Source organism: Cokeromyces recurvatus (genome assembly GCF_025118155.1).
Source record: "Cokeromyces recurvatus strain NRRL 2243 chromosome Unknown BX663scaffold_11, whole genome shotgun sequence".
Taxonomy (NCBI): Eukaryota; Fungi; Mucoromycota; class Mucoromycetes; order Mucorales; family Mucoraceae; genus Cokeromyces; species Cokeromyces recurvatus.
The window spans coordinates 781837-799208 of record NW_026251397.1 but is presented as its reverse complement, the minus strand read 5'-3'; the positions used below and the strand labels follow the sequence as shown (position 1 = coordinate 799208).

The window sequence follows — 17372 nt, the reverse complement described above, 5'->3', positions numbered from 1 at the left end:
TGTTTTGCCCTGGTCAGATCACTATGGAAAAAAAAAAGGAAAGAAAAACCCTTTTGGGATAAAAGGGAAAATGTTAAATTATATGTATAAGTGATGATAATTAACTATCAGAAATTCGGGTGTGAACTATACAGTGATTTGCAATCAAGAATATCTTGGAGTGCCGGCCAATTATATTATTTTCTTAGATACCGCCATTCCAATTTTTTGTCAAGTAAAGTCTCTAAGGCTATTTTCAAGTAGAAGATGAACTGAACTTTAATCCCATATATGAATTTTGATGTTCCCAAAAAGGCTTCAAACTAAGTTTCTATCCAGGACGATTTTATGCACCTGAATAGATCAGTTCTCCAAAAGCAGATCAGATCAGCTTCCTGAGTTCATTTTTCTACTTGAAAATAGTTTAAGATTCCAATTTCATGAAAGGAATAACCAGATCTCTCGACACAAATTCTCTGGATCTGCTGGACAGAAAAAACACAATTGTATCCTTGATACAACCCTGCTCACCCATGAGGATTATAGCAACCATGTCTACACCCAACTCAAAAGTTTCAATATTTCCATTTGTTGATAAGGTAAAGATAACAAAAGAATAAGACAGAATAAATCTGTGAAGACTTTGTATAAAACTTTTATTATCAATCCAAAATTTAAAATAAAAAACCTGATTTTTAAAAGTTGAGTGCAAAATGGATCCTTATTTATATCTTGTCGACAACGGGTTACTTCGCGACAGGAACAGAATGAAGATATCTTGAAAGAAGAATATTTTCCCATAGAATAATTTAAGTTATTGTGTTTGAACTTTCTAGTCTTTGCCCTGACTGAGAATTAATCTCAGTTAACTCTAATAAATATTAAATTATTGGTGCTTGATCTAGCCAGTTATTTTTCTTGAAACCAAATAATGAAATCTTGTATGTTCATACTTATGAAAGATATAGGGAAGATGCTTTGTATTATATTCATTCCTTACTATACTACTTGAATGAATGTCATTATATTGTATAGTGTATAGATAGTATATGATTATATTTATAAATTAGTATCTAAGACAATATTATAATAATAATGTGTATATATAACTAATAAGTATAATCTATAATTCATATATCTTTATCATTAATAACTCCTTTATTTCGTAGAGTTAGTATTTATTATAATATTATTTTTCTCATCACAAGAATGTCTTATAAACTGAAATCAAATAATATTGTATGCATAAAGTGTATAACTAATAACTATAATATCATTCGGTCCTTCATGACTCTGATTTGTATATTATAAGATATTATATAATACATCATTATATACACAACATCATTCCTAAATTTGACTCAACAAATGACCAAAAGTATCCATATATCAGACAAGATACTCTAAAGCTCATTGTAAAACATCATCAAATCACTAGAAGATTAAAAGTCTGTGAATCTTAATGACAAGAACAGAAAACCAAGTTAAATAAATGCTTAACACTTGTAAAATATTTATTAAATCGAGCTGAATAAAAGAGAATTGCTTTTAAGTATTAATAACGCTAAGGCAAGAAGCTTATAATAGAGTGTAAAACCAAAGAAAATAAATTTCAGAGCCATGATCAGCAGGAAGCCTAAAAAATTCTCTATAAAGAATAGTTAAATTTGTCAAAGACGTACAGATGCATTGACTGCAAAAACTCTATTATAAAATTTACAGTTAGTCATTTGTAATGAGAGTACAATGGTAAAATAAACAAGACAACTGGCAGTTTCTACAAAAGACAATTTTCATCTTTAGAAATCATAGACAATCTCACAAGACTAATAGGCATCAGTGCAGGAATCGTAACCAAAGAGAGCGATACGATCGTAGCCGTAAAGGCACATTTGGAAACAACAACTGGGACATTACTCTATCATACAGACAATTTATCTGGTCTAGCCATTAGGCATCTGCAGAGCAAGCAGGCAGAGGAGAGCGATACGATCATGGCCGTAAAGGCTGGCCTTCTATATGTGCAATTCTATTTGAGATGGACTATCTAGCTCACTCCCAAATCCCTGAACCCTCTGACCATCTTGGTGAACACTTTGTCAATCATCTTCTTTCAATACAAAAACGAATTTCTGATAATTAATTATCATCACTTATACATATAATTTAACATTTTCCCTTTTATCCCAAAAGGGTTTTTCTTTCCTTTTTTTTCCATAGTGATCTGACCAGGGCAAAACAGCATATATAAATGCTATCTGCTCATTGGTCATTTTTTAATTTTTTAAATAAAATTCTTCTTCTTAATCGTAAGTTGAATTAAATATACTATCACACTAAGTTTTATTCTAACCTTAACCTTTATGATATACCATCTTTAATAGTATTGCCCTATGGCAAAGTGAGGTGCTACTCAATCATGATCATAAGGAAACATGGTTTCGGATGCAGTTATATGGTGACTTGCTGGATTCTGCATTTCTTTTTGATAAAAACTATAACATCAAACGGTATGTTGTATAAAAATGCAACGATAATAGACTGACAAATGTTCAATAATAGATCTGAATGTCACGCCTCCACAACCAAGTATCTAAAGAAGATGAAGAAGATTGATGACACGGAAAAAGACTGCAAAGTAGATTTAATCTTGTTTAATCATGGCTACGGAGACATGTTCACGTGCGAGGATAAGTGCGAAAGCGCTTTTCCAGGTGCCGTACAGAATGATTTTGAAAAAGGCAACAAGCTCAGAGAAAAGTGACTATTACAGTGACTCACAAAAGTGTGGCAATGTTTTATGATTTTTGGCTTTCCTTAATGCACAACATAAATGAATAAAGATACATTAATAAAAGTATTTTTAATGGAAAGTTGACAAAATTTACATTCTTTTTAAAGCTTCTTAGTCTCATTTACATGCATGGATGTTCATTTCAATAGCAATCATGTCATTTTATACGATTTAGCCATTTCGCTGCATAATAATTTTTTTTTCTTTATCTATTTTTTTTTTTATTTTAAATTATATTTCATTATTATTGAATGAATAAAAAGGTTTACTTCCTATTTAGTATCATTTTCCTCTCAAATTCATTACTAATCTGAACAACATTTGTGCATCATTCCCATTAACACATAGATCATCACATACATTAGAATGAGACCAATTCCTTACGATAAAAAGATGGATATTTTAGCAAAAATTAACGCTAAGGAGTCTTATAGGGATATTTCGAAGGTAATGGGTGTGCCAATTAGGACAATTGGAAGAATTGCCAAAGAAATTCAAATTACGATTAACGTAAAAGAAGGTAGACCAAAGAAGATTAGCCCATTACTTGGAAGATTGATTTCGCGATCTTTTTATACTGGTCATTTTATCACTGCAGTGGACGCTGCCCGGAACTTACATGGTCAAGGGTATGATATTTCCGCGCAAACCATTCGCAAATTCCTAAAATCGTCCGACTTTGATTCGAAGATTAAGAAATCTGCATTACCTTTGACGAATGAGCATAGACGAAATCGTCTAAAATGGGCCAAAGCTCATAGAAACTGGACGGTTGAGGATTGGAAAAAGGTCGTCTTTAGTGACGAAACAAAAATCAATCGTTTGGGTTCAGATGGAAAGCAATGGACATGGGTTAAAAAGGGTGAACCTCTAAAAGATCATAACGTCAACTTTAAGTATAAAGGTGGGGGTGGAAGCTTAATGTTATGGAGTTGTTTCACGCAACATGGTCCTGGTTTTATTGCCAAGATTGAAGGCGGGATGGACTCGCAATTATATTGTGAAATATTAAAAGGTGACTTTATGGAGACGCTCACGGATTATGGCCTTTGTAAGAAAGATGTAATCCTTCAACAAGACAATGATCCAAAGCATACATCCAAATATACAAGAAATTGGTTCAAAAGAAATAAAATAAATGTCCTTGAATGGCCATCATACTCACCTGATCTAAATCCAATTGAAAACCTTTGGTTTTATTTGAAGTGCAAGCTTGCTGCCTATGATAGGCCACTAAAAAACATGGATGAGTTATGGGAGCGAGTTGCTGATGTTTGGTACCATAAAGTTACAGCCAAACTATGCTTAAAACACATAGAAAGTATGCCGAGATGTGTTGAAGCAGTAATTAAAGCAAAAGGTGGTGCTATCAAGTACTAAACATAAAAGGTACGTTATTCATTTCATTTTTCAATAAACTATTTGCATTAAATCTTTATACACATAACTTTTAAGATTATTTTTTCAAAGAAAAACATTATATAATGAATATATGCTATAAGTATCATCAAAAAGAGGTGACTTCTGTCTTTCTGCCAGTATATACTATATAGTACTTTACTTAATAAATAGACGATTTGTTATTGCCGATTTGCATAAATTACCTAAAATTCTGAAACATTGCCACACTTTTGTAAGTCACTGTATACCTGAAATCAATCATCCCTTACAAGTCCAACATAAATCATATCGAGGTATTAAGTGCGCAATTTCATGGACTGACACTAACAATATACGGATCGAAGATGACTGAAATTGGTGACATCATTCATTACCAAAAGGCCAATGCTTCGATCCCCACCTCTCCCTTTAATCACCTGCCACAAGCTGCCCATTATCTTCTTACTGTGCTTTCCTTACAAGTAAGATTTAATATACTATGTTTGTGGTAACATGATCTAACTTTTATTGGTCTATAATTAGAGGAATATCGCCATTAATCTGAAGAAGCTCGAGATTATATTTGAAACATGTTTGAAAGATGCTGTGGAGTATCTGGCCGCTCCAATTGGTGTTACCAATAGTAACCTCTTCTTTCGAGAAGATTCACCTGGTTCAGAATGCTCGTATGAATCAAATACCAGTGATGAATTAGAGCTTAAAGAGCAAGAACGTCGCATAACGAAGTGCATTGATCGACAAATTAAAAATTTGGATAATAATGATGAAGGCTCTTTGACCGCCAATGATTGGGAGAGCTTCATTGAGGAATAAAGTTATTTTTATTCATTTGTTTGATGTGTAATTCAAATAATTCATTAACTTCATCATATAATATTATTAATATAAATAAAAACTATTGCTGAATCATAAAAGTGCAAGGTGCGTATTAAGTTCAAACAAAATAATGGATTTTTCTTTCTATTCATATACACTTTCTCTGTTCTAGCTTAAAATGCTTTTGTATTACTCATTATTTATTTTTGAGCTCATTTGAGTAGCTAGAGAAGTTGCACTCTAGATTCATAGATGTGGTAAAACTTAATTGCAAAATGAAATGAGTGTAAAAACATGAGTTCAGAAACGAAAAAAATCCCCACTCTCTCTTGTGGATTTTATGCCTGGTAGAGGAGCAGTCGCAATAGCACAAAACTAAAAGATAAATACACCAATTGCTCTTGTAATCTAACCCAAGGCTGCTTTTTAGACTTGGGGCTATTTCTAGGATTCAAATCTGGTGGCTTTATTCCCTAAACTAGTTTGGAGCTTTTAAAAAGCGAAGCTGCTACATCTCGCAATAGTCTCCACTGAAAATGAAATTCGTCCAATAAAACTTTTCTCATGTCTATAAATTTTATGCACTCGTCTCAAAACTTTTTTGCAATCGTCTCATTTTAGGTTAAAAAACTGTGTTTTGCAGCAAACCGACGTCGATCGAAGATCCTCTCTCTTTCTTACTGAATCTTTTGCCTACTAAAAAACCATCAACCGCACACCTTGCTGCTCCTTGGACGATTCGATGGCCAACAGTTTGTACAATAATACATGAGATGGATCATATTTTCCATGAAAAACTCCCTCCTGACCCTCCCACTGATACTGGTGCTTCTCTCGTGAATTGGTTGCTCAACTAACAGTGTTCATACTCCTGCACAATTGCTGAATTTTTCCTTTTTTTTTTTTTTTTTTTTTTTTTACTATCAACTTTTAGACTTTTTTCATTTTCCCTCTTGTCTCTTAAGAGGTTTTTTCTTTCTTATATATACTACTCGAACTGGCTCGGGCAAAATCGCAGATGAAAAATTCACTGTGCCCACTTGGCCATAAAAAAAAAAAATAAAAAAAAAAAACTTCGAGATATATCGATATAGTATTTAGTAGACATTAGTTACCACATCTACAAAAAGTTTATTCGAGACCTGCTTGTTTAAATCAAAAAAAAAAAAAAAAAAAAAAAAAAAAAAAAAAAAAAGGAGAGAGAAAGAAAATATATCCAATAGTACAGTCTCTTTTAAAATATAAAGAATTGTGCTGTTATGTAATAGACATAGGTTTTATTATACACATAAATAATACAATTCTTTTTTTACATTATGATATCAATAATTTCATCATCTTCTTCTTCTTCTTCTTCCGCATTATTATACTGTTTAATGCTATCTTCTGTTTTCTGCTGTACAAGTGGCTTTCTTTCTTGATGTACAATCGTCTTATTTTGAGTAACTCTAAAATCCATTTTTTCGTCACTAAAGATAACAATTCCATTGCCTCCATTCCAACTCTTTTCTTCTTCTTCTTCTTCATTATCTACATCAAAAGAAGGTTGTAGCATGTCATCTTCTGATAACCTTCGTTTATGTAGGGTTGTTTTCCTTTTATTCTTGTTTCTTTTTGTTATATTCTTTTTTCGTTTTTGTTGCATTGTCCTTTTTATTTTCTTGTTTGTTTCTGTAAGTGCTGACATAGAAATAGGTCCATGAGAAGAAGAAAGCGGAGTAGTAGAAGAACCGTCAACTACATGTCCTAATTCAACAATGGATTTACGACGACGGCGACGACGACGATTATTACCTTGTTTAACTTGCTGTTGTTTTGTTTGTCGTCGCTTCATCGTTTCACTTGCCTTTTCTTTTTTAGGTGCTACAGAAGAATGTGCTTTATTAGGTAGTCCTTCGCCTCCTCTTCCTTCTTCTTCTTTTTCTAGTAAACATGCATCGATATAAGACAGTATACGACAAAGTTGATCATATTCCAATCGAGCTAAATCAATCTCTACCTCATCCATGTCTTCTTCTTCTTCTTGTTTTGTAGAAATAATTGTCAAGATACCAGGCAGCTTTTCTGGATCAAGCTGATTGGTAATTTTCTCAAGAATCATCTCTTCTATCTGACGTCGATGATTATAAGACGATAAAGTTGTAGGTTCTTCTGAATCACTATCGTTATTACTACATATATTGGATTCATCACTGTTATTTAATGTCGAAAATGTATGTTCTTCTTCTTCTTCTGAAGAAGAGGATGAATAAGAAGATATAGATAAATTTGATTTAGTGCTACCACTACTACTACTACTACTACTTGGTCGTCTTTTTAGTGATAGCATATCTGTATTTAACAAATTTTCGACAACATAATTTTGATTTACTAAACTAGAAGGTTCAACTGTCTCAACTATTTCTGGTGTATAACTTGGAACTATGTTAAGAAAAAAAAAACAAATTGGAGGGGAGGGGAAGATTTTTTTTTAGCTATATATTGACAGCGAAAATTTGGATATATTTTATTACCAAAAGTTGTTAGCTCATCATAATATAAAGAATTTCCGGTAAAATCGAATTCATTTCGACCAAATAAATCTTGGAATTGAATTAATGCAGCATGTGTAGAATTCAAAAAAGGCTGAATGTCAAGCGAGATTTCCATATTTGTGGCGTTACTATCCTCTAAAAGGGACCAAGGATCTTGATTCCAAGATTGAAGAGATTCACTTATGTAATATGAATATATTACGAAGCGTTAACCATTTTGAAATAACAAAGAAAAAAACAAATACGCACACACACACGCACACACACGCACGCACAAACTCATCATGAAATTTATTATTGGAATCACTACCTTAACATGATCACTACAAGCAAAATTAAATATGCTTCATGTAGGAATTTGAAGTTTAAAATATTTTTTTTTTTTTTTTAATTTAATAATTAGTCGTGACTACTAAAGTATTTTATGCACAAAAAAAAAGCCTTTTTTTTTTTGTTTCACTTTCATGATAATTCTAGCTACACATTTCAATGGTCTTAAACTCGATTTATTTATTTATTTATTTTTTTTTTAAATAAAAAGAACTAATAAGAATAGGTATTGTCTAGTTCTCTATTTTTTTTTTGAGAAGAACCATGATGGTATTTATTTCAAATAAATTTATATTAAATGCATTTTAAAGTAAGAACTAATATATATTTTTTTTCTCAATGTATTCGAGTAAACTAAGATCTCTAGAATTCAAATAAAAATGATAATAATCAAGCGCATTTTGAACCGTGAAGTTAAAGAAGAAGAAGAAAGAAATAAAAGGATTCATCTTTAATCTCGGTTCAATATTGGTATTTAAGCTCTATGATTTATCAAAACCAATTATGAATCAAAATATAGGAGTATAGAGTACCTTATAGCAGGTATATATGCATATATTTAAGATTATGAAAATTGTATAGCTTTATCGTTCTCTACAAAGAGTGTTTATGCAAAAAAAAAAAAAAAAAAAAAAAAAAAAAAAAAAAAAAAAAATTGTTGATATAAGCAGTCCTATTATACGATACATGACATAAAGTACAAAGTCTGTTATTTTTATTACTATTATTGTTATTATAATGAATGTTGTGTAACTAGAGGATAGTGAGATGAAGGAAACAAATAATGAAGGACTAACGACGACGAGTTACTAAATCATCTGCATCATAATCCTCTTCATCCTCTTCATCTTCATCTTCCTCCTCTTCATCATCATCATCCTCCTCCTCCTCCTTTTTTTTCTTGTTTTTCGCAGAAGTAAGAGGAGCCACATATGAAGGTACTGAATTTTGTGTTATTGGAGGAGAAGGGTTATTATTAGCATTAGCTGGAGGTGAATAATACAGAGCCGTATTAGCAGAAGAAGGATACGTTTGATACTGTGGGGTGACAAGAGAATATGGATAATAGGATACAGCTTGTTGTTGTTGTTGTTGTGGAGCTGCTGCCTGAGGCTTTTGAGTTGTGATTGAGGGGAATACAATATCAGGTAACAGAGATCCATTGCGCTTCATAGTGCGTGCTATTCTACTGCGTGTTCTTAATGATCTCTTTTCTGCTGTAAAAGAAAAACCAGTATCTTCATTCATTCTTCTTAAAAGATCTTTATCATCATTATTTTTATTATTCATTTGGAGACTTTCAAGAAAGGTTTTAGTTGTAGTCGCATGAACTAAGAGAGTCAAGGATAAAGCGAATAGAAAAGAGTATAGGATACAAGTAGTAAAATGCATATTGATGAATTGTTAAATAGAATTAGCACTTTTTGAATAAAGAAAAACGATATAGTATAAAAAAAAAGAAAAGACAAATATCTAAACATTTATATAAACTTCTTATAGTAAACCAACATACAAAATAACGACACTAGATATACTAAAGGGGTAATTGTGTTAAAAGGAGGGATACAAAAAGAAATTTAGAAGAATTTTTGTTTTTAACGAATATGAGTGTTGAAGTCCAAGTTTTTTCAAGTTTTATTTTATGATAAAGGAGTAGTGTTCTTTTGTATACATCATAATGTGTGTTGAATAAAGATTAAATTTAAAACGAAAAACATGTAAAAAAAAAAGTTTATACTATAGAAATACTTCAACACTATTCATATTAAAAAAAAAAAATGCTTATGGTTGTGGGATTAAAGAAAAAACAAAAGACAAAAGGGATCTGACTTGCCAAAAAAAAAAAAAATCTTGTTCAATTTGTCTTTCATGTGCCCTGTAGATCAATAATTGTTTGTACTGTTTCTATTCTCCTTCTTCTTAAGGAAAAGTTTTCAAGCTTGCATCTATTAGATGGAGTTATGTTTACATACGATAAGCCAACAAATATACAACAAAGCTAACTATATATATGTATATGTATGTATTTAACATATTCTCTCAATAGATTATACTTTATATCGTTATATGAAGGTAAATCTTTTAGCAAGAGAAATAGGTTATTATAATTATTTTTTTTTTATAAATTTATAAAAACTGAAATACACTTGATTTTATTTTACTTTATATTATACGAAAGAATAAAAATGGCATTTATTTAAGGGTGCTTAGCAGGAGCAGCATCACCAGGTTCGTCGGCTTCTTCTTCATCAACTTCTTCTTCATCAGCTTCTTCTTCATCAGCTTCCTCTTCATCTTCTTCTTCTTCATCATGACCCACATTAGAAGAAGTTTTATCAGCAGCAGTTGCACGTTTAGCAACTTTCTTTGATTTACCACTACCACCTTCATCTTCATCTTCTTCATCTTCATCCTCTTCATCCGAACGACGCTTAAGGCCTGGTTCATCAGCTTCTTCCTCATCGGGCTCTTCCTCGTCTTCTTCTTCTTCATCTTCACCACCAGGAGCCACACCGACAGCTTCAGTAGCCTTTTTGGCAGCAGCATCAGCCGCCTTTACAGCACCAGCAGCAGGGGTCATGATACTCTCTGTTGTAATTTGAGTATTAACACGACGTTGAAGCATCTTGATTAAACCTCTACGCTTTAAAGGTGAATCGCTAACGATATGACTTGCAATTTCTCTTCCTGCATCGATGGGGGAGTGGTCCAATGCGCCTGAGACGAGCGTATGATCGCCAAGGCCACCAAGTGTATCTCCAATACCACCATCTGTGACTTGAGTAATTTTAGAGATTCCATCGTTCACAATTGAATCACTACCGACGACACCCTCTACAGCACCTCCAGTAACACCAGAGCTTCCATCAGGTAATGACAGGTCTTCAACTCCATGAATAGGCGATGCCATAGTAGTAGAAGTAAACAGCAACATGGTAGAAGCGGTTAAACCAAAGGAAAGAGCAGTGAAACGCATATTTTATTTTGTTAGATTAAGTTAATTTTATAAATGTAATTAAAAGAAAAGAAAGGGAAAGAGGAGAGAAGAGAGAAAGAGAAGATAAAAAACTTTTACTTTTATATATACAAATCAGAAATAAAAAAAAATAACAAGTAAAGAATTAAAGTTACTTGTTAGAGTAGATTAGTTTAGAACAAGATTCGGAATTTACTAAAAGCTCTAATATAAGAAAAAAAAAAGAAAAGAAAAAAGTAAGGGGGGAGGGTGGAGGGGAGAGGTGAAGAAAAGGAAGAAAAATTCCAAAAAAAGGGGGAGTGCGAAGGGATGAGGAGGAAGGAAGAAACGAGGATAGAAGGAGAAAAAAAAAGACAGCTTAAAATCTCGAGATATAACTTCATTTGATAGCATACAGTTCTCCTATTTCTTTAGCACTGCATTATTGTTATGATTTGACATCAAATGATGTTGTTTCCCTTACAACTCGGCAAATAACGAAATAAGGTAACTAAAGCTGATCGCCCTTTATTTAACACTCTAAAACTAACTTATACAACATACAGATCGACATTTTTTTTTTTTTTTTTTTAAAAAAAAAGTAAATTCTGTCATACTTTCGAAACTTTTGAAGGTGCTAGAATAATCAATCTAGGGAATAGTATTTGACGAGTTTTATTTGAACCAACTCTATGTATTATAATAGCAGAGGATGAAAAATGACTCCTTTCCTCTTTATTATCAAGTGAAATGGATAAAAAAAGAAAAAAGAATTAATATAAAGGATCGATTGGAACAAGAGTTATTAGCTTAGACTTAATGGGAAAGAAAAAAGTATAATGTTAATCTATTAGGATCGTCATGTCATTTCCATCATTATTTAAAATAGATAAATATTCTTAAAATCATTTCACCAGAGAAACTTCATCAAAGCAAAAGAAATACTTTTGTCTTTTACCAAAAATAGTACACCATCCCACTTTTTTCTTGTTTGTTGTACTGTGCTCTTTCTGAATCCAGTTCAACTCTACCACGTTACTGTTCTATAGGAGTAATTGGGTTAACAATTAAGTAATGGTATGAACAGCTGTTATATGCTCTTGTAAGTGAGAGAGAGAAAAAGGGAGGGAAGATTATCAGGGCTTTCAATGAGATTAAAACTAGAGAAAAGAAGACAAACATACGTTAATAAGAGAAGAATAAAGCAAGAAAATAGTGATATAACCTACTTACAGATAGCGTATTGTCACCAAAGTCAGTATCGTATTGAGCGACATAAAGATAAAGAAAGAGAATATAAAAATACAAAGGACAAGTCTATGAAAACGTCGTATAATTCAATTCAAGAACTAATAATATTAAATATTGTATCAGAAAAAAAAATAACATAGAAGAAATGAAGAGAGTTATTTATATGAGGGACTTTTTTTTTTTTCTTTGCAAGTGATATTAATAGAAATAAGATCTTGACAAAATATAATATGAAATAAAAATGATTTTATATTTTATCTGATAGACTAACACTTTTTTTTTGTTCCCTTTTCAAATGGATTCCAATGCCTTTAGTCATACTTGACATTATAAAGAAAGTCTTGTTTTTTATGGTATCCAAATGATTCTATCCTTATAACAATAGAAGAAGAAATAGAGGGAGTAACAGCTATTATCACTCTATTGTTTCCTTTTCATTTTGATTGGTTGTCTTTAGATAAGCCAACATGTACCAAGTCGTATGTTTCTATAAGTGAATGTATCGATAAGCATCTATTTCGTCATTACACCCTAACCCTAATCTACTCTGTTTATCTTCTTACCACTCTAAGACTATATCATTATAAGTTTTTAAAATAGCTGGTTCAATAATTTTTGTCAATGTTAAGAGGATGCTTTAATCAGCTTTAACTCTCTCTCTCTCTCTCTCTCTCTCTCTCTCTCTCTAGATCCTATCCTCAGACTACCTATATCCCATAATGACCAAACAATATATATATATATATATACTATTGGAGTGCTTCTTTACATATTTATGCTTTTTACAGTTGATAATCCTCTTTCCTTTATTCTCCATATGTTTTCATACAATCAACCTTTATATTCTCCGCAAGCCTCTGATTGATTCCACAGCTAGCCTACTACTATGTATCCTATCATCCTAAGAAATGGCGTATGCTATTATTTTCCCTTCTTTTAACAAGAGCTGCTTGATAGAGCATGCTTACTTGTTCATATTTATAATCGCCTTCCTTTTTTTTTTGTCTATTTGTTTGTTTTTGAATAATAACTTTCAATCTAGGATAAATCAATGCAATAAAGATGGATAATTTTATTTTCCGGCCATCAATTTTGTGTTTAAATTTAACAGAAAAAAAAAAAGCATACACACACACCATACGGAATATGAAAGTTTTGAAAACAAGGAATAAAATTACCCCAGAATTCAAATTTATTAAACCAAAAAAAAAAAAAAAACTTTAATTAAATGTAAGCAAAAAAAGAAAGAGAGAGAAATAATCGATGAGCACACTTGGTTCTATAGAAAATAAAGATAACCAAGATTTGTCGGTGAAAAGGATGAAGGGTATAGATAATAAGCAGGGAGAAATTTGATTACAAAAAGTTCCCTTCTTTATCGGAGAATAAAGCATCTCTGAGCCTAATTGATCAAGAAATAATAATACAATTACAAATCAATAATCATACTTTCACACATTATAATATTCCACCCCTTTTTCTTTTTTTTTTCCCTACAATAAAAAAAAATATATATATATTTATATTATTTCCCTTTTTTTTTTGTTTCCTTTAATTAGAATAGTTTAACAATGGCAAACGCATTTTCAAGATTAACACAAGGAACAAAGAAGCCCTTATCTGGGTTATTAATTATTTCACTAATTTATGCTATTCATAAAGCAAGAAAACAGTTTAAATCAAATATAGTTGCTGAGAATAGTAAACAACGACAAAGTCAACAACAACAAGTAAAAAATAGAAGGAAAGTAGGTGTCAATAAGGAATTCATCCAGCAAATGAAAAAGTTATTACCTATTTGTATACCAGGTAGAAGAACATAATAATATAATATACATGTATAATAATATTTAACAACTACTATTCTCTCTTTGCACCTATAACAACAACAAAAAGGCCTATTCTCAAAGGAATCAGGATTATTGTTCATACTTGCTACTGTACTTATTGCTCGTACCTGGTTGGATATTTGGTTTTCTGGGTTTAATGGGTAAAAGAGAAAGGAGAATGAAAGATGCAAAAGAGAATTAATCTATGTGTAATATAGCTCCGTAGTAAAGTCTATTGTATCAAGAGATAAAAAGCGTTTCATTGCATTAGCTATTGTGGAATTTGGTTTAATGATGGTAAAAGAAAGTAAATAATAGAAACATAAACGAGTATTCATTTTTGCTTTTGCTTTGCTTATTTTTCGCTTTTAAAAGTGGCCTATGAGTATTGTTAATAATTCATTAAAATTAACAATTAATGCACTTGCACTTAGTTTTCGTGAGCGTTTAACAAAGGTAAATTTTATATATTTTATTTACAAATTAGTTTATATTAAAATTTCAACTCTATTTAGCATGCTCATAATCAATATCTGGATGGAATTACATTTTATAAAATCTCAAATCTTGATAATAGACTTCAGAATGCAGATCAATTATTAACACAAGATATTGATAAATTTTCTGAGAATTTGTCTCATCTTTATTCAGATATTGCAAAACCTGTCGTGGATATTTTTTTATTTGCTTATAAATTAGGTGAAGCGATGTAAAGTAGTATTACCTAATAGTGTATGTTATTTATGCTGGATTAATAATCCTAGTTAATTAGTGGTAATGAGGCTCCTTTCTTCATGATTGCTTACTTTATCTTATCTGGCGTTTTACTTCGTGCATTCTCTCCTCCATTTGGTCGATGTAAGTCAAGTTTTATCTTTTTTTGATATAGGTTAAATAATTAACCATGTCCTTTTCACATTACATTAGACACTGCTATTGAACAAAAGTTAGAAGGTGATTTTCGTTTTACTCATGTAAGTATATAGAATGATGGTATGATGCTTTATTCAAGTAAATAAATAATCCCTTCTTTTAATAGTCCCGTATTATAACTCATTCAGAGGAAATTGCCTTTTATCGTGGAGGTGAAAGAGAAAAGGAAGTGGTGAATAATACTTTTCAAAAGATTTCAAATCATGTACGTAAAGTATATACACTTCGATTCCTAAATGGTATTTTTGATTCTGTTCTTGTTAAATATTGTGCTACAATGACTGCATATTAGTAAGTAGAAATCATGTGTGTCTATTGGAAATAGATATTTAAATATTTTATTAGTTTATTGGCAAGACCTGTATTTGATCGTCGTTATGGTAATACAACTTGATTATGTATTTATGTGTATTATTCTTATTTTTTTTTCTTCTTCTTCCTTAAGCAACGAAGCATATGGGCTATGATAATGACCCTACTACTTTAATGGAAGATTATTCTAGAAATTGTAAGCTTTTCTTTTAAGAGAAATAAGCTTATTCTCATCGTCTTTTCTTTGATAGCTAGTTATTTGATTAATTTATCTCAAGCCGTTGGTAGACTTATTTTAACTGGTCGTGATTTAACTCGTTTTGCTGGTTATACTGTAAATAGAAAAAATAATAGATAGATAGAATACTTACTTTATAGAGACTAACTAATATACGTATAGTCTCGTGTAGCAGAGTTATTTGATGTATTAGTTGATGTAAATCAAGGAAAATATAAACGCACAATGACATCTACGAATGAAAATGATGGTCCAAAGAGTAAAATTATTGATACAAATAATACAAATGGAAAAGTATTAGTTCGTGATGGAGTCATTATCTTTGATAAAGTACCTATTGTTACACCTAACAATGATATCTTGGTATGTGTTGTATATATATATATATATGAAATATGAAGGATGCCCTATATTAAAAAAAAAATTTTTTTTTCTTTCTTTCTTTCTGTCTATTTATAAAATGAAATAGCTTAAAGATCTTTCATTCAAAGTGAGTACAGGCATGAATTGTTTAATATCAGGGCCTAATGGATGTGGTAAAAGTTCCTTATTCCGTATTTTGGGTGATTTATGGCCATTATTTGGTAAAGAAAGTGCATCTAAAAAAAAAAATTGTTATACTCTACTAATCACGATTTTGTTTTAAATTATAAGGTGGTAATTTAACGAAGCCTGAACCTCATAAATTATTTTATGTCCCTCAAAAACCGTATCTTCCTTTGGGTACATTTAGAGATCAAGTTATTTATCCTGATACTCAGGCTGAAGCATTAAAGAAAGGATATGACGATCCTACTTTGATGAAACTTTTAGATACAGTTCATTTAGGTTATCTGGTTGAACGTGAAGGAGGATGGGATACAGTTCAAGATTGGGCAGATGTTTTGTCAGGAGGAGAGAAACAAAGAGTTGCAATGGCTAGATTATTTTATCATAAACCCCAATTTGTAAGTAATATGTATTTATATAAATATATGTATAAAAATATATATTTTTTTTTTAAAAAAAAAGGATACTAAATATGAATGCTTATAGGCTATTCTTGATGAGTGTACTAGTGCAGTCAGTGTAGATATTGAAGCAATCATGTATGAGCATGCTCGTAAAGAAGGCATTACCTTATTCACAGTATCACATAGGTAGAGTATAAATATACACATATGAAAACATGTTTTCTTATTGTTATCTATTATAGAACATCCTTGTTTCGCCATCATGAATTCCTTTTACGCTTTGATGGTGAAGGACATTATGAATTTAGAGAGTAAAATAAATTATAACGAGGGTATATGTTTAAAGACTCACATTTTCATAATAGAATGGATCCAGAGGATATTAACTCTGCTTTTGGTTTTGGTCACGGCAAATCCAAACCTCAGCCCAAGCTGGAAGACAACGAAGACTATTAAAGGTCTTTGTTCTTTATATATAGATATAAGATGATTCGTTAATAAAAAAAATATCCTTTTTTTATAACTATATACATATATATTTTTGTATTTGATATCCCATATAGATTCACGTCATTGAATATCTCAGGATGTACTGCCTGCTGCCTTCAGCAATCATAAACCGACAGTTTTATTATTAAATCCATTCTGATATCTAGATCTCCTTTCTCTTGAGACCATTAAGGGGGGAGTTTTTTCTATATTTATATACATATAAAAAAAAAAAAAAGAAATTTCCCCGGTCAATTTTAATATATAGTTTATCAGTGTGTTCATTGGGTTTAAATTGCCTTAATAAATAAAATACATATTTTAAACGTGCAGCATCATTCTACTATAATTACTAGCTTAAGTTGTACAACTTTTTTTTTTTTTTTTTTTTTTTTTTTTTTTTTTTTTTTTTATAGCTTCATGAAATTATCATAATAAAAACAAGTACTTATAAATCCTATATTTAATTTCAAGCCATAATGATTAAATCATTTTTTAAACTCTTGGCATAAAGGAAAAAAGAAAGAAAAAAAAAAGGCAACAACAACAACAACAAG

General features: G+C 31.0%; 9 protein-coding genes across 9 annotated transcripts; 6 read left to right on the top strand and 3 right to left on the bottom strand.

Annotated features, from left to right (window-relative positions):
• Positions 1–12: 12 nt before the first annotated feature.
• Positions 13–2122, top strand: BX663DRAFT_560913 (uncharacterized protein; the record flags this gene model as incomplete). Its single annotated transcript, XM_051531911.1, has 2 exons — positions 13–578; positions 1934–2122. Exons 1-2 carry the CDS (start codon positions 420–422, stop codon positions 2120–2122), a joined length of 348 nt encoding a protein of 115 aa, XP_051383402.1. The 5' UTR covers positions 13–419.
• BX663DRAFT_508520 (uncharacterized protein) lies at positions 1986–2822 on the top strand. Its single transcript, XM_051527495.1, has 3 exons — positions 1986–2060; positions 2082–2489; positions 2542–2822. The coding sequence occupies exons 2-3, from the start codon at positions 2425–2427 to the stop codon at positions 2741–2743; spliced, it is 267 nt and encodes an 88-aa protein (XP_051383401.1). The 5' UTR covers positions 1986–2060; positions 2082–2424; the 3' UTR covers positions 2744–2822.
• Positions 2823–4518: 1696 nt separating this feature from the next.
• BX663DRAFT_434122 (uncharacterized protein) lies at positions 4519–4987 on the top strand (the record flags this gene model as incomplete). The annotated part of the gene is made up of 2 exons (XM_051523047.1): positions 4519–4620; positions 4697–4987. The coding sequence occupies 2 exons, from the start codon at positions 4519–4521 to the stop codon at positions 4985–4987; spliced, it is 393 nt and encodes a 130-aa protein (XP_051383400.1).
• Positions 4988–5637: 650 nt separating this feature from the next.
• Positions 5638–5847, top strand: BX663DRAFT_434110 (uncharacterized protein; the record flags this gene model as incomplete). Its single annotated transcript, XM_051523045.1, has 1 exon — positions 5638–5847. A coding segment is annotated over one exon (210 nt), but the record flags the coding sequence as incomplete, so codon positions are not given.
• A 452-nt stretch (positions 5848–6299) lies between these two features.
• BX663DRAFT_560911 (uncharacterized protein) lies at positions 6300–7740 on the bottom strand (the record flags this gene model as incomplete). Its single annotated transcript, XM_051531910.1, has 3 exons — positions 6300–7411; positions 7504–7703; positions 7727–7740. The coding sequence occupies 3 exons, from the start codon at positions 7738–7740 to the stop codon at positions 6300–6302; spliced, it is 1326 nt and encodes a 441-aa protein (XP_051383398.1).
• Positions 7741–8491: 751 nt separating this feature from the next.
• BX663DRAFT_508507 (uncharacterized protein) lies at positions 8492–9697 on the bottom strand. Its single transcript, XM_051527494.1, has one exon. The coding sequence runs from the start codon at positions 9244–9246 to the stop codon at positions 8647–8649; it is 600 nt and encodes a 199-aa protein (XP_051383397.1). The 5' UTR covers positions 9247–9697; the 3' UTR covers positions 8492–8646.
• A 354-nt stretch (positions 9698–10051) lies between these two features.
• BX663DRAFT_551682 (uncharacterized protein) lies at positions 10052–10831 on the bottom strand (the record flags this gene model as incomplete). Its single annotated transcript, XM_051531297.1, has 1 exon — positions 10052–10831. One exon carries the CDS (start codon positions 10829–10831, stop codon positions 10052–10054), a length of 780 nt encoding a protein of 259 aa, XP_051383396.1.
• Positions 10832–12757: 1926 nt separating this feature from the next.
• Positions 12758–13103, top strand: BX663DRAFT_508504 (uncharacterized protein). Its single transcript, XM_051527493.1, has 2 exons — positions 12758–12962; positions 13030–13103. Exons 1-2 carry the CDS (start codon positions 12781–12783, stop codon positions 13043–13045), a joined length of 198 nt encoding a protein of 65 aa, XP_051383395.1. The 5' UTR covers positions 12758–12780; the 3' UTR covers positions 13046–13103.
• A 423-nt stretch (positions 13104–13526) lies between these two features.
• BX663DRAFT_472324 (ABC transporter transmembrane region 2-domain-containing protein) lies at positions 13527–17039 on the top strand. The gene is made up of 17 exons (XM_051524171.1): positions 13527–13870; positions 13958–14051; positions 14109–14187; positions 14266–14346; positions 14406–14599; positions 14663–14748; positions 14818–14864; positions 14930–15114; positions 15169–15203; positions 15269–15331; positions 15387–15469; positions 15536–15736; positions 15843–15957; positions 16028–16320; positions 16409–16512; positions 16569–16637; positions 16692–17039. Exons 1-17 carry the CDS (start codon positions 13633–13635, stop codon positions 16780–16782), a joined length of 2058 nt encoding a protein of 685 aa, XP_051383394.1. The 5' UTR covers positions 13527–13632; the 3' UTR covers positions 16783–17039.
• Positions 17040–17372: the final 333 nt, after the last annotated feature.

What these genes read in the sequence shown, in the direction of transcription:
- BX663DRAFT_508520 (XM_051527495.1), top strand. Translation starts at nt 2,425, where the DNA reads ATGCAGTTATATGGTGACTTGCTGGATTCTGCATTTCTTTTTGATAAA. An exon ending in AAAAACTATAACATCAAACG is followed by an intron (nt 2,490 to 2,541) that starts GTATGTTGTATA and finishes GTTCAATAATAG; the next exon opens with ATCTGAATGTCACGCCTCCA.
- BX663DRAFT_508507 (XM_051527494.1), bottom strand. Translation starts at nt 9,246, where the DNA reads ATGCATTTTACTACTTGTATCCTATACTCTTTTCTATTCGCTTTATCC.
- BX663DRAFT_508504 (XM_051527493.1), top strand. Translation starts at nt 12,781, where the DNA reads ATGACCAAACAATATATATATATATATATACTATTGGAGTGCTTCTTT.
- BX663DRAFT_472324 (XM_051524171.1), top strand. Translation starts at nt 13,633, where the DNA reads ATGGCAAACGCATTTTCAAGATTAACACAAGGAACAAAGAAGCCCTTA. An exon ending in GTGATTTTCGTTTTACTCAT is followed by an intron (nt 14,865 to 14,929) that starts GTAAGTATATAG and finishes TTCTTTTAATAG; the next exon opens with TCCCGTATTATAACTCATTC. An exon ending in GCTACAATGACTGCATATTA is followed by an intron (nt 15,115 to 15,168) that starts GTAAGTAGAAAT and finishes ATATTTTATTAG; the next exon opens with TTTATTGGCAAGACCTGTAT.